At 40.1% G+C, this 17671-nt stretch overlaps 3 protein-coding genes across 3 annotated transcripts; 2 read left to right on the forward strand and 1 right to left on the reverse strand.

Moving 5' to 3' along the window:
- The first annotated feature begins 10918 nt into the window (after positions 1–10918).
- LOC137946755 (wall-associated receptor kinase 3-like) lies at positions 10919–12867 on the forward strand. Its single transcript, XM_068793062.1, has 3 exons — positions 10919–11378; positions 11468–11623; positions 11735–12867. Exons 1-3 carry the CDS (start codon positions 10919–10921, stop codon positions 12865–12867), a joined length of 1749 nt encoding a protein of 582 aa, XP_068649163.1.
- Positions 12868–12902: 35 nt separating this feature from the next.
- LOC137946196 (protein transport protein Sec61 subunit beta-like) lies at positions 12903–14478 on the reverse strand. Its single transcript, XM_068792407.1, has 2 exons — positions 14356–14478; positions 12903–13487 (listed from the first exon to the last, which is right to left on the reverse strand). Exon 2 carries the CDS (start codon positions 13467–13469, stop codon positions 13227–13229), a length of 243 nt encoding a protein of 80 aa, XP_068648508.1. The 5' UTR covers positions 13470–13487; positions 14356–14478; the 3' UTR covers positions 12903–13226.
- A 1643-nt stretch (positions 14479–16121) lies between these two features.
- LOC137946049 (small ribosomal subunit protein eS30z/eS30y/eS30x) lies at positions 16122–17233 on the forward strand. The gene is made up of 3 exons (XM_068792217.1): positions 16122–16229; positions 16342–16479; positions 17000–17233. The coding sequence occupies exons 1-3, from the start codon at positions 16226–16228 to the stop codon at positions 17044–17046; spliced, it is 189 nt and encodes a 62-aa protein (XP_068648318.1). The 5' UTR covers positions 16122–16225; the 3' UTR covers positions 17047–17233.
- The last annotated feature ends 438 nt before the right edge of the window (positions 17234–17671 follow it).

Here is a 17671-nt window from a genome sequence, read left to right on the forward strand (position 1 = left end):
CCTAAAATCAATGTTTGTCTTTCTCATTACTCTTACCCCTTAAATAGGGTTCACCCTGTTAGGGTTTAATATAAAATATTACAAAAATACCCCTATAAATAAAATATTTCAAAAATACCCTATGGCCTAAAGCTGAAATAAAATAAAATAAATTAGGGAAAAATAATAAAATAATAATTTTATTGTGTTCATAACACTCTAACAGTTCATTTGCTTTAAACTTTGACTCCTCGTACAGTAATTGGTGTGCTTTACCATATTGGCATCTCGCACAAATCGTGTCTGTTCGAACGTCTACTTGAGGAAGCCCCTAAGGCATCAACTTCTTCACCATCAGACTTAGCTTGGAATAGCTTATATGACCTAAGCGCATGTGTCATAGATCTGATGTTTCATTTTCCCTTGTCTTGTCTACATATGCAGATGTTATGGTCTTGGGTTAAGTACATATGTCTTCTGTTCCTAACAGACCGGTCTTTTGGGTAGTATTGGCTAGGTGCTTAACATTTGGTATCAGAGCAGGCGTTACGTCCCGACGTCGAATCCTCGCATGCACAGGTGGACTGCACGCCCTTGGCGGGGCACCGTAAGGCAATATGGGCTCCTGAACCGATCCCCATTGTTGTGTTAAGGCTGTCGTGATCGTCGGCTCGAGAGGGTAAGGTGTACTTTTATGGTCCTGGGTTAAGTACTTATGTTTTCCGCTCCTAACAAGCCGATCTTTTGGGTAGTATTGGCTAGGTGTTTAACATTTGGTATCAGAGCAGGCGTTACGTCCCGACGTCGAATCCCCGCATGCACAGGTGGACTGCACGCCCTTGGCGGGGCATTGTAAGGCAATATGGGCTCCTGACCCGATCCCCATTATTGTGTTAAGGTTGTCGTGATCGTCGACTCGAGAGGGCAGGGTGTACTTTTATGATCCTGGGTTAAGTACCTATGTCTTCCGCTCCTAATAAGTCCATTTTTTGGGTGCTATTGGCTAGGTGCTTAACAGCAGACTCTGTTGACATTACGTAAACTGATTCCAATCGTTGTCTTTCCATTGTCGGTGTTTCTGAAATTCTTAGATCAAAATACACCTTCACATCTCGGGGACCGTACAAAACATAGTGGCCTGATGATGTTAATTGAGTCACATATGACAAATTTTTTTTCATTCCTGGGACAAGATAAACATCTTGAAGTAGCACCTGGTTAGGATTATATCGAGGCGTAACTACAATCTTACCGATGTGAGTTATTTGTAACCTTGAGTTGTCGGCTGTCACCACCACACGGCCTCCTTTGTACTCAAACAGGTTTTGCAGCTTCTGTTTATCACCCATTATATGATTTGAGTAGCCCGAATCTACGATCCAGTCATTCTTGTAGTCAATCTGTTCAAGTGTTGTTACAGTGAGAGCTAATTCTTCTTCTCCCATAACAAATAGTACTTTAGCATCCCAACCATCTTCATTGTTCTCCTTAGAACTGTGAGTGGCAGTATTACCTTCAATAGACTTTTTCCTGGACTAACAATCTTTCGCCATGTGGCCCATCTTCCCGTAGTTGTAATACTTGCCATCAAACTTTTTACTATTTACATGATTCTTCGAAGCTCTCCCTGGACGAGAGATTTTCTCTTCTTAGTGACTTTTCACCTTGTCACCTGATGTGAACAAAGGATGGTTATACTCTATTATATTGTGGGACAAACCATGGAGACACAAGCTAGTGGGACCCACCATAAGGATGTGGTCTGACATTACTCTTTTACAATGTGGGGCCGACCATAGTGACACAAGTTGGTGGGACCCACCAAGAGATTTTGTGGGACCCACAAGGATAGCCACAAGTTGGCAATCTATCCTAGAAGGGCAGGTGGTTAGAAGATCTCGTGGAATCCACAAAGATATCCACGAGTTGGCAACTTATCTTAGAAGATCTCGTGGAATCCACCAGGATATCCACAAATTGGCAAATTATCTTGGAAGATCACGTGGGAATATATTAGGTTTTTATTTACGCTAAGTTACCTAAGTTTTTCTTTAATTGAATGTAATTAGGTTCTTGCTTTGTTAAACAATGGGTCGCGGTTTCCATCCAAACTTGAAAGGTCTTGGGGACGATTACCAAATTTGGTATCGAGATTCATCACAGGTTGATGTGGTTCGTATCAATTGGTATCAGAGCTTTGGTTAATCAGGTTTGCCTATCCTTTTTTTTGTTTCTTTTTCTTCTTCGTAAAAAAAAAAAGAATCCCCATTGTTTTAGAGGTTGCCGAGAAGGAGAAACAAAAGGTAGAAGAGAACGATTGATTTAGCCTTGGCCGAGAAGGAAGAGGAGAAAAAAAAAAACAAAAGACTGAAGCTAGTCGTTGCCGAAGAAGGAGGTTCTTCTATGTCGTCGCCAAAAAAAAAAAAAAAAAAAAAAAGAAAGATGACGTTGTTGTTGAGGCTCACAAAAGAGAAGGAGAGAAGTTTAGCGGTTCTCTGTTCGTTCGTTGCCGAAGAAGGAGAAGTCTTTTCGACGCCGTTGCCGAAGAAGAAGAAGCTCTATTCAGCGCAGTTTGCCAAAGAAACCGAAGAAAAAAAAATTATGCTGACGAAGATGACGGCCTCTGAGCCCGTCGGATTATCACCAAGCTTTCGGGAAGCAAATCGGACATTCCTTTATCCTCGAAGAAACACTGGATTGTGCCGTGAGGAAGACGAAGACCGTCTTCCGCTTTGTTCGGTGTCGTGAGGGCGAATACCGCACTGTTCGGTGCCGTGAGGAAGACAAAGAAAGCTCAATTCGGTGTCGTGAGAAAAAAAAAAAAGACGACCGTCACCCGCCATATTCGGTGCCGTGAGGGAAGGATCAACTGTCTACAAGGATTCCGAACTTATCGACGCCCGCCCTGTTCGAGATCGGCAGAAGGAAGAAGGTTGCCGATTAAAGTTTTTTTGAACTTAGCGACTCCCGCACTGGTCGGGATCAGCAGAAGGAAGAAGGTTGCTGATTAAAAATTTTCCTAAGTTAGGAAAATTTTAATCAGCAACGGGTCGCGCCTCTTCAACTCAGTGAGCTGAGTTTTGCGCCAGACCGAGTCAACACAGACCAACTCGGACAATGTCAAAAAAAAAAAAATAGTACTTGACTCATTCTCTTATGCATGTTATTCTAACCTTGTTTGCGGATTTTAATCATGTCGCATCATCAAGAGATTCCATCATCCGATGTTCCAAATCTACAAATGCAAGCATTAATGAAGGAGATGAGACGGATGATGAGGGAGGAGTTAGATAGGGTAAAAAAGGGAAGACAACAGGAGCAACTATCATTTGTTCCGAACAACCCAAGGAGGACCAATTTGTACCGAAGGGAAGCTGAGGATATGGGTAAATTTGACGATTTAGATGAGTCTGAAAGGATGTCAGTGGACAGCCATAGGAGGTATGGCTGGAATCAAGACGCTAGGAACTGGGTCGATAACAACTTGGGAAGTATTAAGATGAAAATTTCTGCGTTTTGAAGGAAGAAGTGATCCTGAAGCATACCTCGAGTGGGAAAAGAAGATAGAGTTGGTTTTCGATTGTCACGACTACTCCGAATTCAAGAAGGTAAAACTTGGTACAATTGAATTTACTGATTATGCTATTGTGTGGTGAGATCAGTTGTGCATCAATAGGAGGCGGAATGGAGAATGTCCTATTGAAAATTGGGATGAGTTGAAGAAAGTGATGAGATAACGATATGTGCCAAGTCATTACTACCGGGATCTATACCTCAAGCTGCAAGGTCTCTATCAAAGCAATTGAAGCGTTTATAATTATTATAAAGAGATGGAGATGGCTATGATTAGAGCCAATGTGAAGGAGGATGGAGAGGCGACAATGGCCAAATTTTTAAATGGGTTAAATCGGGAGATTGCTAACACAATTGAGATACACCATTATGTAGAATTGGAAGATTTGATGCATATGGCTATCAAAGTTGAGAGACAACTCAAGAGGGGTGGTATACGACCAAGATCAGCTCCACTGAATTCAAGTACAACACATTGGAGGTCAAGGTACCCAAAGAAAGAAGAGACTTCATCCACCTTCAAGGCCAAACGAGAACCCAAAACAGTCACTACTACCATGGATTCTCAACGTAAATCATCCCCTATTTCGACTCATTCTAGTGAGATTAAATGTTTCAAATGTCAGGGGAGAGGAAACATAGCTAGCTAATGTCCAAACCAGCAAGTTATATTGATTTAGGAAAATGGTGAAATTGGTTATGAAGACGAAACTGATCTAGATGACATGCCACCATTGGAGGATGCCCCCATCAGAGTTGAGGTGTTCGGAGCAGAAAATGGTGAGATGCTTGGACTAGTCGTATGAGGTGCCTTAAGTTTGCCAGCTAAAGAAAAGGAAGTAGAAGTATAACGGAAGAATATCTTTCACACTCACTGCCACATGAAAGAAGAGGTATGTAGTGTTATTATTGATGGCAGTAGTTGTACTAATGTTGTCAGTACTTCCTTGATTGAAAAGCTAGGGTTCACAACTCTTAAGCACCCTCGTCCATACAAGTTGCAATGGTTGAATGATAGTGGTGAAGTAATAGTTATGAAGCAGGTTGTGGTACCATTACAAATTGGTAAATATAAGGATGAGGTATTGTGTGATGTGGTACCAATGAAAGTTGGATATCTCCTCTTAGAAAGATCGAGGCCATTTGTACGAAGTGTGCAACATGACGGCTTCACCAACAAGTACTCATTCGTGCTCAATCAACAAACAATCACTCTAGTTCTGATGACACCAAAACAAGTATATGAGGATCAAGCGAGGCAACAACAATTGAGAAAGATTGACCATGGCGAGGATTTGAGGACAACTCCTTCTTAAGAGGGGGAGAATGATGTGAACAAAGGATGGTTATACTCTATTATATTGTGGGACCCACCATGGAGGCACAAGCTAATGGGACCCACCATGAGGACGTGTGTTGGCATTACTGTTTTACAATGTGGGGCCGACCATGGTGACACAAGCTAGTGGGATCCACCACGAGATTTCGTGGGACCCACAAGGATAGCCACGAGTTGGCAATCTATCCTAGAAGGGCAGGTGGTTAGAAGATCTAGTGGAATCCACAAGGATATCCACGAGTTGGCAACTTATCTTAGAAGATCTCGTGGAATCCACCAGGATATCCAAAAATTGACAAGTTATCTTGGAAGATCACGTGGGAATATATTAGGTTTTTATTTACGCTAAGTTACCTTAAGTTTTTCTTTAATTGAATGTAATTAGGGGAAAGGATATATTCTACCTAGATTCTACTACATCCTCCATTATAAATAGAGGACTTGTACACGGATTTGAGGACTTTTGATTTTATTCATAATTTATAGTTATTCTTCTTGAGTTCTTGAAGGAACTTATCGAACTTATCAGGGTTTTTCTTGTAGCGTTCAAAACGACTTATCGAACGGATTGTCCATCCTCGTTTGTGGTGTCTTCACTATACCAAGGTTCTTGTTTTGCCAAGCAACGGGTCACGATTTTCATCCAAACTTGAAAGGTCTTGGGGACAATTACCAGATTTGGTATCAGATTTAGTCACAAGTTGACGTGGTTCGTATCATCACCATCCCTTTTAGATCCACTGCCAGTGTACTGCTTGAAAGTACCTCTGCTCTTGCTAGTGTAGAGTGCTTCCTCCTCACCCTTAAGCGAGACTTCTCCCATTTGCTTTACCAAAGCTTCCTAACCAGCAAGCAAATTTTCAAACTCAACAAGTGATGGTTGAGTCGACCATCCTTGTACAGCGGCAACGAACCCTCGATATTCGGTTCTCAAACCATGGATAATTATTCTCTTTATCCTGGTTTCCCCAATAGGAGCTGTTGGGTCTAATTCTGAAATTTCTTGGCATATTGACTTCATCTTGTGGAAATACTGAGCAATAATCATATGCGTTGCGTCATCGATAACAACTCGTTCTCGAGAAGTTACAATCTTATATCATTCTTCTTTGAAAAGAGTGTAGCAAGGGTGTCCCATGCTTCCTTCGGTGTTTTGGCATCCCGAATGTGCTCCATGATTTCTTCTTCAACTATGGTCTTTAGGGTAAACATTGTTTTGCTTGTTTTCATTTTTCATTTTTTCAAGATGTCATTGGCATCTTCTGCCGCTGGTTGTGTTACTTCACTGCCACCAACAACCTCCCACAAGTCTTGACCTTGTAGGTAAGACTCAATATATGTTGACCACGTATTGTAGTTTTTGTTGTTGAGTTTTTTTATTCCTCCAATTACTTGAAGGTCACCCATCATGCTGGCAGAACTTCGATTGTACCGAACAAGCTTGACCAACAACCTTGCAGAGTACCAAACTACTCACAACTCAAGATAGCTTCACCAAAAAAAAATTATCCCTAACCGTCTCGCTCTGATACCAATTGTTGAATAAAATTTAACATACACAACCTTAAATTTGCTGATCTATTTAATCCAAATACTGTAAACAAACAATCACAGGTGGCAAATACACACCCACAAAACAGAGTACATAAAACAGGGTAGTTAACTCAGAACTTGAAAGAGAAAAGACCTCCTGTGGAGTGCCTGCATCGTTGTCCTATTCCTATTCCTTCCAGATCCACTCGTCCGGCGAACTTTCACTGCACGACTAAGCTTCTTCCAGCGGTATCTTGAACGTCTCTACGGAAGACTACCTACTACTCAACAGGGCCCTCCTTTGGCTGGTGTTGCTTGTTGTTCTTCTCCCCCTCGGTGCCCTACTTCTTTTATCTTCTCTCTCTGTTTTTCAATCTGGAAATTTTTTGCCTCTTCTGTTTTCTCAACTTATTGTTTCTACACCCTTCTTTGATTTTTATTAAGAATCTTGCATTACCTAGGCTTTTATTTGTTTTGGGCTCAAACAGAATGAACTTCTTAACGGGCTGGTGTTGATCTTCAACAGAGACATGGAAGCCGAAGATAGCCATGATTATGGAACCATATGATAAGGAAAACAACCTTCATGGTTTTGAGTGCAAATTTGTGGGTAATATCTAAAAATCTAAGCTTAACTATATCCTTCTTGTATGTCTTCCTTACTTCAACTACTGAAAGATCACCACCAAGACAAGTGCAATACGTCCGAATTTAAATCCAGACCAATCGATCTTCCTCTCTAGGAAAATCCCTGGAAACCCAAAACCAGCAAATCATTTTCTGAGTCTACAGCCGTGCAGAAACTATGGAAATAAGATTTAAGGAAGCAGGCAAGCCGATCAAAGCATGAGCACAAATGAAACGAAGAAAGAGGAGAGTGGAAAAGAAGAAGCAACATTAGGCGAGAAGAGAAGATGACACTTTTCATTGTTTCAATCTGAACCCATAAAACTTGCCTTCTATTGCTGCATCAGGCTTCAGATGTTGGCATCTTTTATTTCATGAAAATCGGTACGGGACTGGTTCTATCGTGTTGAAACCTATTATAGTTCAAATTGATGTGATTGCTTACCGCTATTTTCTTTCCATAAAATTCAATTTAAAACTAAACCAAATGACAATGGTGACCGATTTCTCTTCATTGAGGTCAGACTTGTTCTGGCTTATTCTTAAAATCGTTGGAAGAGGAGCTGAAAACACAAGAAAAATCTAATGGAATTTCAACTCTTCGTTATTCTTTTCTGTTATTTTTGAATCGAGTGTATGAGTGCAAAAACCATCCCCCCAATGAGTTATAATTAAGCTGCTAATCCGTCAATATGACTTGAATAAAAAATTGAAAGACCTGGAAATGAATAATTTTGGAGAATTTAAGAAGTCATTTACTTGTTTATGCCATATAAAGGAGTCCACAAATAATTATTATGATCCCCCCCCCCTTAAGTTAAATCCTACTTCAGGTGACTATTAGGAAGGCTTAGTTAACTTAACATTTATGTGGATCCATTTTAATAATTATTTCAGATGCCGTTCTATCATATGAATGAATGTATATATCGAATGAGGAAGAGGGTATATAACTTAACAGTACTGCAGTCTGATAGAGATTCGAAACTTGAATCTGGGGAAACTCAAGGTGACTTGAAAGGATTTCTTTTCTTTGCGTGAGAAATGAAGGGTCGGAAGCTTACGGGATTTGCATTGTACTCCACCTTTTCAGACTGTTTGGTAAATTTGGGATGATAGATGAAAAATTTTCTGGAGAAGATGCTCGAAGTACCGCTCTTTTGCTGACTCAAAGAATGGGAACTGTTCCTGCAGGGCAACTTCCGTTTCTTCGCCACAGTTGCAGACTCTCCGGCCGCAGCGACAGCTTGTTGTGCTCCACGAGAACGAATGAGGAAGAGGGGTTCATCTGCATCATTAGTTGATGAATCACAGTTATTCAATTTGATTAAATTACAATCCATGGAAGGATTCTAACATTATGGAGTTTTTTTCAGTTTTTTAATTTTCTGGTGTTAATGAATCATCAAATCATATCTATTCTTGACAAATTTTGCTGTCACTGTAAGCTACTGTTTGCAGGGGAAGCATACAACATGCCTTTCGGTACGGGATGATCAAACGCGGACTGCTTGTTAATATCGACACAATCAATAATTTCTCCGTCTGCACTCTTGAGGAACAATCCAATAACATGACTTCGGGTATTTAAATCTAACCAGAAAAACCAAATTTAAAGTTCTAAACCTTATTACAGATCATAAAACTGGTAAAATTGGTTTTGCAATATTTTTATCCTTCTTATCGAAACAATAGCAGATCCGCAGAAAAATGGTGATAAAAGATTTTACCTGAATGCTCCTGAAAGCTGGCTTATTAATCTTCTTCAATATACTCTCCACCACCACATCTTCCTCAGGAGTAGTTGTTCTCTCTCCGTTTACTCCATCCTTCACGACCAAAAACGTAAACGCTAGTACAAATTCCTTTCCCTTCAAGGATAAGTCATTGGCAATGACCTTTAATGCCAATCACGACAAGCTTATAACTGAAATCACATGGTTGTGTGTGAATAAACCCTCACGTTTCTTTATCATGTGTGGGTTTATTCACACACAAACACATAATTGGTCAAATTAGGTGGTGACAATATTATCCTTTGATTCCATTTTTTTATCTTCTATTAAATCCGGAAATGGCCTGATATAAATGAACCCCATGTGTGATTGGCCCAGTTTCATCCAAGCCGGCCAAGTTATTGGCGAGGTCACTCGATCGCTTAAGCTTTCTGCTAACTGGGATTGGGTCCCTCTGCTTCCCCTTCCACAGAAAAATGATTGCGGGCAATGGTGAGATCATTTAAAGGGCATATCTGTTTAAGGTTGGTGTAGTCTTCAATGATGCAATCGTCACTTGATGATGTCTCCGCCAAACAAGAGAGTAAGATAGGAAAGGCCAGGTTGCTTATGAATCATTGGATGGGTAATCCTCGGATTAATCGTTCAGTCGACAGACTGTATCTGCCCATCTCAAACGAGAATGAAGAAACCCACTACTGGAACAAGATCTCTCTGTCATGGCTGCCGCTGCAAGATACCTCATCGAATACTCTCAATATCCCCTGCTTCTAATTGTACTTATGTTTTCTGTTTCGGCAGCAACCCAATTCGATGCTCCTATTCCAGGATGTCACCAGAAATGCGGCGGCGTCGAAATAACATACCCATTTGGGATTGGACATGGGTGCCATCTCCCCGGCTTCGAGATCATCTGCGAACAAGAGATTCCCTTCATTGCGGGTTCAGAGATTCAGCTGTTAGAGATTTTGCCAGGAGAAGTTCGAGTGAATTCAACACCTTTTATAGTCTCTTACTGCCCGCTATCTTCTAAGCGCGATGATGCAGCTAAGAGCATCGTCCTTCCCAAACACGGGCCTTACACATTTGCCACCGGCTCCAATAATCTTGTTGCTCTGGGTTGTAATGTGGAGGGAGTGGTGTTGTACGGCCCCGGTACTTCAACGTCGTTCTGTCTCTCAAGCTGCCTGTATTCATCCAAGGAAGCTTCGAAGGGTACTTGTCACGGAAATGGCTGCTGTGAGACACCGATTGACGAGGTCACGGATTCTCTGCAAGTGATAGTTCAGAAATTTGACAATCCGTACCCAGCAACTTATTCCTGTAAATATGCGTTTATAGTTGAAGATGGACGGTACAATTACAGCCAGTCGGATCATTTTTCCAGCAGTGCGTCCACCATCAGTATGAAGCTTGAATGGGCGATTGGAGAAGGTACTTGCGGCCAGGCAGTTGGAACGAGTTCTTATGCTTGTGGAACGAACAGCGCCTGCGTTGAATCCAGGAGAGGCGCCGGTTATCTCTGCGCATGTAGTGAATGGAACAAAGGCAATCCTTATCTCAGCGGTATTCGAGGATGTCGAGGTAGGTATTTTGCATTGGCTGCATATTTCAGTTATCAACAAGTGTGTCTCCAAGAAGATACAGAAAATGTGAAATTTACAGTCTAGTACTAATGCAATATCTTATTTCCTGTAAATTCTGCAACTTGTTTTTCTAGTCTTGTATGATAGTTCTTAGTTTTTCAGAACTCTGGGAAAGATCTTAGATTAAAATTACTGTTGGTCCTATCAGCGTTTAACGGTTTTACATGTTTCTTCTTTTCCCAGTTTCTGCAGGAAATGACTTCCCACATTGCCCAGAAAAATGCGGGAACGTTACCATCAGTTACCCTTTTGGAATCGGCCAGGGCTGTTTTAGCCGCGGATTTGAAGTTACTTGCGGAAATTCCATTCCGTACTTGGCCGATTTGGATGTCCAACTCTATGAGATCACGCAAGGAGAAGTAAGCATCAACTCGACAACCTTCATGGCAATGGAGTGCCCTGGGACAGTAGAATTAAAAAATTCCACCAGAGTAGAGCTCCCCCAAGACAGCCCCTACACGATTTCTGTCGGCTCCAATAAATTCATGGTGGTCGGCTGCGACGCTGAAGGAACAGTCACAGACGAAAATTCCCGGTCAGAGTTTTGTCGCACAAGATGCAGTACCAGAGGAAATGCTGTCAACGGGAACTGCACTGGAGATGGATGCTGCCAAAAGAGCCTTCCTCTGCTTCGCAAGTCATTTGACTTGACAGTTAGCAATATAAAATCAACACATTTCAATGCTTGTAGTTATGCATTTGTAGCTGAAGATGGAAGCTACAAGTTCGAGGAAGATGACCTGCTTAGTTTTCAAAGCACTGCTGATATCAGGATGAAGCTTGAATGGGCTCTGGGGGAAGAGACTTGCAGTGAAGCCAAGCTGTCTCCTCTGTATGCTTGCAGCAGAAACACAACTTGTGTGGAGTCATCTAGGGGATATGGGTATCTCTGTAGCTGTTTAGATGGCTACCAAGGGAACCCTTACAGCTCTCAAGGTTGCCAAGGTCTCTTTCTTGTATCCATGTAGACAAACTTAACCCATATATAGACCTGATAAGTGACTTAAAAAAGATATTTTTTCTCTGTTGAGCAGATATCGATGAATGCAGTTACTGGAAGCAGACCATATGCTTTGCAGGAGCTAGTTGCAGGAACAAACCTGGAGGGTACGACTGTATCTGCCCGAAGGGGAGTTTCATCGGCAAGCTCGGCTGCCACAAGCCTGGTTCTGTGGCCCACGTGATTGCAGGTTGCAGCTTGAACCTTCATATATTCAAATTACCAAACGCCCAGAAGACATTGGATGATTTCTTCTTCCTTCTGCTAATTTCCAGAGTGATGGTTGTCTTTTCTCTTGCAGCAAGCATATCACTAGCTGCAATCATGGCAGCGTGCATCTCATGGTGCTATTGGGTTTACAGGAAGAGAAAACTTTTAAAACTAAGGGCTAACTACTTTCTCAGGAATGGCGGCCTTCTGTTACAGCAACACCTCTGTCCCAGAAAAGGTTTAACCAGCAAACATCCCAAAATTTTCTCTGCAGAAGAGCTCAAATTAGCCACTGAAAATTACAAGAGCAGTCGAGTTCTGGGGCATGGAGGCCACGGCACTGTCTACCAAGGAACTCTGAAAGATGGGACGGTAGTAGCTGTTAAAAAGTCACAAGTTGTGGCTCAGGACAAGCTGGACCAATTCATTAACGAGCTCATTATACAAACCCAGATCAATCACAGAAACATAGTGAAGCTGTTAGGATGCTGCTTAGAGACCCAAGTTCCACTTCTGGTCTATGAATACATCCCAAATGGTACCTTACACCAAAACCTCCACCAAGGTCCAGAATTCCCTCGCCTTCCATGGAAGGATCGTCTCCGAATAGCCACTGAAGTTGCAGAGGCCCTGTCTTACTTACACTCGTACGCTTCCATGCCCATCTTCCACAGAGATGTCAAGTCATCGAATATATTACTAGACCAAAATTCAACTGCGAAACTGGCGGATTTTGGAATTTCAAGACTTGTGCCAATTGACAAAGACCAAGTATCTACAGCAGTGCTGGGGACAATCGGGTACATCGATCCTGCATATTTCAACAGCGGGAAGTTAACAGAGAAGAGCGATGTATACAGCTTTGGGGTGGTTTTGCTTGAGCTACTAACCGGGAAGAAGCCAATTATACAGGACGTGAGCCAAGATTCCAGCAGCTTGGTTGTGCATTTTCAATCCCATAACAACAGTGGGAAGTTGTTGGAGATTCTGGATGAGGAAATCGTCAAGGAAGGGGCAATTGAGCAAGTGCTGGCAATTGCAGAGATTGCCCGAAGCTGCGTTAGTAGTGAAGGAGAAAAGAGGCCATCAATGAAGCGAGTGATGCAGGAGTTCACTTACATAGGGAAATACATTCCGTCCATCAATGAAGCGAATGATGCAGGAGTTCACTTACATAGGGAAATACATTCCGTCAAATGTATTGGCTTTCTGACAGGCTCTTAATTGAAATTTGATTAACTACACTGATCTAACTGATAATCAACGACTTCCAGCCAAAATGAAACAAACTTGGACAAATTAGCGTGTTCTTATTTGGTTTACACGTCTCCTTTGCAAGAATGGGAATATCATAATCAGTACAAATAGTCTTCCGATTAGCAAAATTAAATTGAAGAAATGCAGATAGTTTGCATCCTTAATGAAAATTACATACGCTAAAGCAATTTTTCTCTGTCTAAATCAAACCCTTTTTAAATGGGATGTAATTCATGTAATAGAACGCCAGGTATTCCTCCAAAATTTTCAGTAAAATCTTCAGTCATTGCCTACTTATTCAACTGAATCAAGGTACTCCTCGTCATCTACTGAGCCCTGGGAACAAAATAGAACTTGCCAAGAACGTGTAGAACAGCTACGAAGGCTATGAATCCAGTGCTCATGATAAGAACCGTATTGGGGGCAATCTTTGCACCCGTATTATCGTCTGTATAGAACTGGAGCATCGTGTTGACTCCTCCTGAACCTGCACTAGCCGTCCTCCTCCTGCGCATGCTTGCAGCTGCGGCAGCACTGCCCCTGGGAGGTGCTCCGTCGTTTGCAACCATTGTCTACTTCTCGAAGACCTGGTGAATATTTCATTATAGAAGCAAACAAACGGAGCATCAGGAAAGAACTTGGGGGAAAAAAACAAAAAAAAAGAGCAATTTGGTTTAGATAAAACCAATTCACCAAAAGAAAAACCGACTCGCAGAACCACCAATGAAGTGGTTTTGAGGAATGTTACCAAAGTTATTTACATATAATATATTAACATACTGGCATGTTCCATGGTGATTGTATCCAATTTGCATTCATCCCGGTATTCGCAAAAGCTTTACAAAACAAAAGAAGAGGAAATCGTGCCTTGTTTAGCAACTGCCGAGGCAGAAAAACAGATGAAATACGGATTCTTTATTCATATGACATCAAAACGCCATAACCACAACAACATAGCACAGCAACGCATTAGTTATTCACCCCAAAGACTGAAAATTTAATATTTAAACCCAAACCTTAGAACCAAACGCAGGAAAACCTTTAAGACAGATTATCACGTAAATCGTAATGAACAACAATTCAAATCAATTTAACACGTTAAGCAGGTACAAGTTTCATCAAGAAAAACAGCGAACAGCTAACGAAATGCTCACTGAGATGAGATTAACACGTTGTCAAGTAAACCTTTTAGATCCGCTTCATATCTTACATTCGATCGAAATCCATAACATTATCGGTTAAAGAAAGAGACGTAATAACGAAATTCGTTCCAGATCTCTCACTAGCTTGAAACATAGGAATCCATTCAACACAGATCTGGCATTACACGAGAAAAAAGAATACAAACCTGGCGAAGATGGATCCAGAAAGCGAAACAAAAAAGTAACGGTAAATAAGAAGAAGAAGAAGAAGAAGAAACAGATGAAGGGAAAAAAAAAAATTAAATTGATTCACCTGAATGGAGTTTCTCCCTTGAAAGTCTTTGCAGAACTTGTAGAGACTCGGAGCTGCGAATCCTTCGGCTTCGACTTCCAGCGAGAAGCCTCGGCGTCTGTCTGCGGCTTTTAGCCTTCGAACTCCGGCCGGTAGAGGAGAAGGGTACTAATGTCCTACGCGTTAAACGAAGGCCATATCGATCTTATCCGTCAAAGATATACACGTGGCCTGACAGCTGAATTCCACGGCGGGGGGATGATACATGCCGTTGATTTTTAAGCATCTGCCAATAGAAAATTTTCCCTACTTAAAATAAAACTCCAATGTTGCAAAAATCGAATCGATTACAAAAAAGAACTGGTTTTATATTTTAAATAAATTTTAAAGAAAAATTAAATTAAATTCCAAATATAATTATATTTAAGGAGAAAGTATCTATTTTTTAAATAAATTTTATTTTTCCAATATATTATTAAAAATAATAAATATAATGCATAAAAATAATAGTTATTTTGTATCTAATTATCCCCTTAATTAAATAATGAGATAAATAAATTTTATCCCTTTCATTAGAGGGGTTAGTATACATGGAATTATTCTGCAATTGAATTCAATTGCAAAATAATAGTAATTTGCAAAGTTAGTGTGTCTAGAATTATAGCCTACTCTATTATAATATGATTATATTATTAACTTTATATTATTTACATAAAATATTTTAATTTCTTTATAAAATAATACATTCTTTATTAAGTAAAATTTTTATGATGTAAAAAAATTATCATAATAAATATAATTATTATGAATTAATAATAATAATATTATTATTATTTCTTATAGTTTAAATTTAAAGTTATTTAAATACTTTGATCTATAATTAAGCAAGTTCTTATAGATAGATGGTTTCAGCCCACTCACATATGGAGGAACCAATTCATCTTACCTCACTCTCAACATGCTCCTAGTTAGCAATTAGTGGAATTCTTCAGCTTATTAGAGAAATAGATATGATACCTTGGATGAGTTTGTGAAGTCTTTCATAAGGTTTCATTGTAGTAGAAGGGAGACATTCTTCTCCCATTACCTTCTTCATCTCTTGTTATGCATTGATCTTAGGCTTAAAAAGTTAGCTTTGATGGTATGTTATGGTTTGCCACCATAAAGCGGCTCACACCCTTAAGTGTAAAACTATCAAAATAACTTGTTTATTAGGCGGAACTCCTTGAACCGAAACCTATAACAACAAGGCTCCCATTAAATTCAAGAATCTCAATTTTGATTTTATTTTTCCATTAATTATTGTATCAAAGTGGATGATTTTACAATTGAGGTCCTTGAACTAGAGCTTTCATGAAATTTTCACCTTCGTCATAGTTTTTGAGCCACATTGTCAACTCCCATACTCGCACCATACTCATAGTGGCTCATGACAATTACTTCATGAGCTAGCCTTGATTACACACTACATTTGATACCAAAATAAAACTGCAAAACTAATGAAATATGGTTGATACAAGTAGTTACCTCAAAAGAATAATCTATTTGTTGGAATTTGTATGGATTACTTATAATACGAATCAATTTCAAATTAATTATCCTTAAATATAAAATAATTTCCTGAAATAAAAAAACAAGGCAACATAACATAAAATAAGAACAAAATGGAGGATTGAAAACCAGACCGGAATCGGTCCACTTAAGTGATAAACATATCCACCACTCGTATTGCTCGCACGCACGGCAAGGTCACTGAAGAATTAGGGCTTATGAGGTATAAATAGCCGAGGTCAAGATGCTATAAGCCCTAATTCGCAGTTGTTCGTCATCGTTACAGAGAGATAGATCACAGGAACGCGTTGTTGCCACTGCGGAGTTCCAATCAGCCATCATGGGTAAGCTAGGGCAAGCCTTCCTCTCATATTTGAGACCCCTGTCGATTAGATTGGTGCGATTTTCTTTTTCTTTCTCTTGTCGAATCTCACAAGTTCTTGAAAATTTCTGCAGGAAAGGTTCACGGATCATTGGCTCGTGCCGGAAAGGTGAGAGGGCAGACGCCTAAGGTCGCCAAGCAGGACAAGAAGAAGAAGCCCAGAGGGAGGGCACATAAGAGGATGCAGTACAATCGGCGTTTCGTCACCGCCGGTACGTCTTCTCTCTTTTTTCTTTTTTTTTTTATCTTGGCTACTTGTGAAATATTTAGTAGTACATGTGGGTAAACAAACATGGGAGTGAGCAAGCCTCTTACCATTGATCAAGGAGTGATATCATACATATGCTGTGATCAGTGTTTTAAATGGTCTCCAGCTTGATGTTTATCTGAAGCTGTTTGATTCGGTTAAGAAACTAAGGGCGGCGTTCATTTATAATTGTTTTGAGCAGTGGGATCATCACTCAGATTCTGAATTTTCAGACGTTCCTGCGGGTTTTTTAGCTTGTGTTTTTTTCTTGAACCCGTCAAGGGGTTTTATGTAACTGTTTTTCCAAAGTAATTCGTGCTTCCCATACTCAAAATTTCCAGATGATTTTTGCTAAAACGACCACTTTTGGCAGAAGTGGAGGGAAACTGAATTTATTGTCTTTTGTTTCATATATTTTAATCTGTTGGTAGTCTATCTATAGACCTTTCTTATTTGATTGTTACTTTTTTTTTTTTCGAGTGCAGTGGTCGGATTTGGAAAGAAGAGGGGACCCAATTCGTCGGAGAAGTAAATGAGAGGATTTTGTAGATGAAGTGGTTCCTATAGTTTGATGTTATGCACTTAGTTTTTTGTTGGTAAATTTTGCTAAACACAAAAATATGTACGAAATATGGTAAGCTTTTCTTTAGATCTTTGGTTGCACTTGCGTTGTGATTTCTGGAACGTTCTTTATATATTTGTCTGGCTTCCATGTTTCATTGGCAACTTCTGAGATGATTGTTGGCACTGTGCACTCCTTTGTTTGCAGTCATCTGAAATTGGTTCATTAAGGCTCTATGTTACTTGGAGCTCATGTTGTGAAACTATACCAAAGGTACATTGGTGTAATTCTCATCTTATTTCTTCCTGGAAAAGCGTAGTTTTCCTATAAGCTTCATGTGAATATGGTTTGCTGCAGGATTTTTGTGTATATATTTTTAAATTGTCTAGTGTAATTAAGCATCCTATAGGAAACTTAAGAAGATGCAAATAAAGGAGTGCTTCACCAGGGTTGAGGAAGGTTTTTGTATATATTTTTGATTGATTCGACTGGTCGTTGATTTCGAATCCTCTCTCTAATAAAATTCTGGTTCAATCGGATTGACTTGTCCGTTATTGAATGACGTAAATATGAGAAAAGGTTATTTTCAACCTAA

Source organism: Aristolochia californica, unplaced genomic scaffold (genome assembly GCF_029961685.1).
Source record: "Aristolochia californica isolate CCGP_79_NKW_82.1479 unplaced genomic scaffold, dmAriCali1.0.hap1 SCAF_12, whole genome shotgun sequence".
In the NCBI taxonomy this organism is placed as follows: Eukaryota; Viridiplantae; Streptophyta; class Magnoliopsida; order Piperales; family Aristolochiaceae; genus Aristolochia; species Aristolochia californica.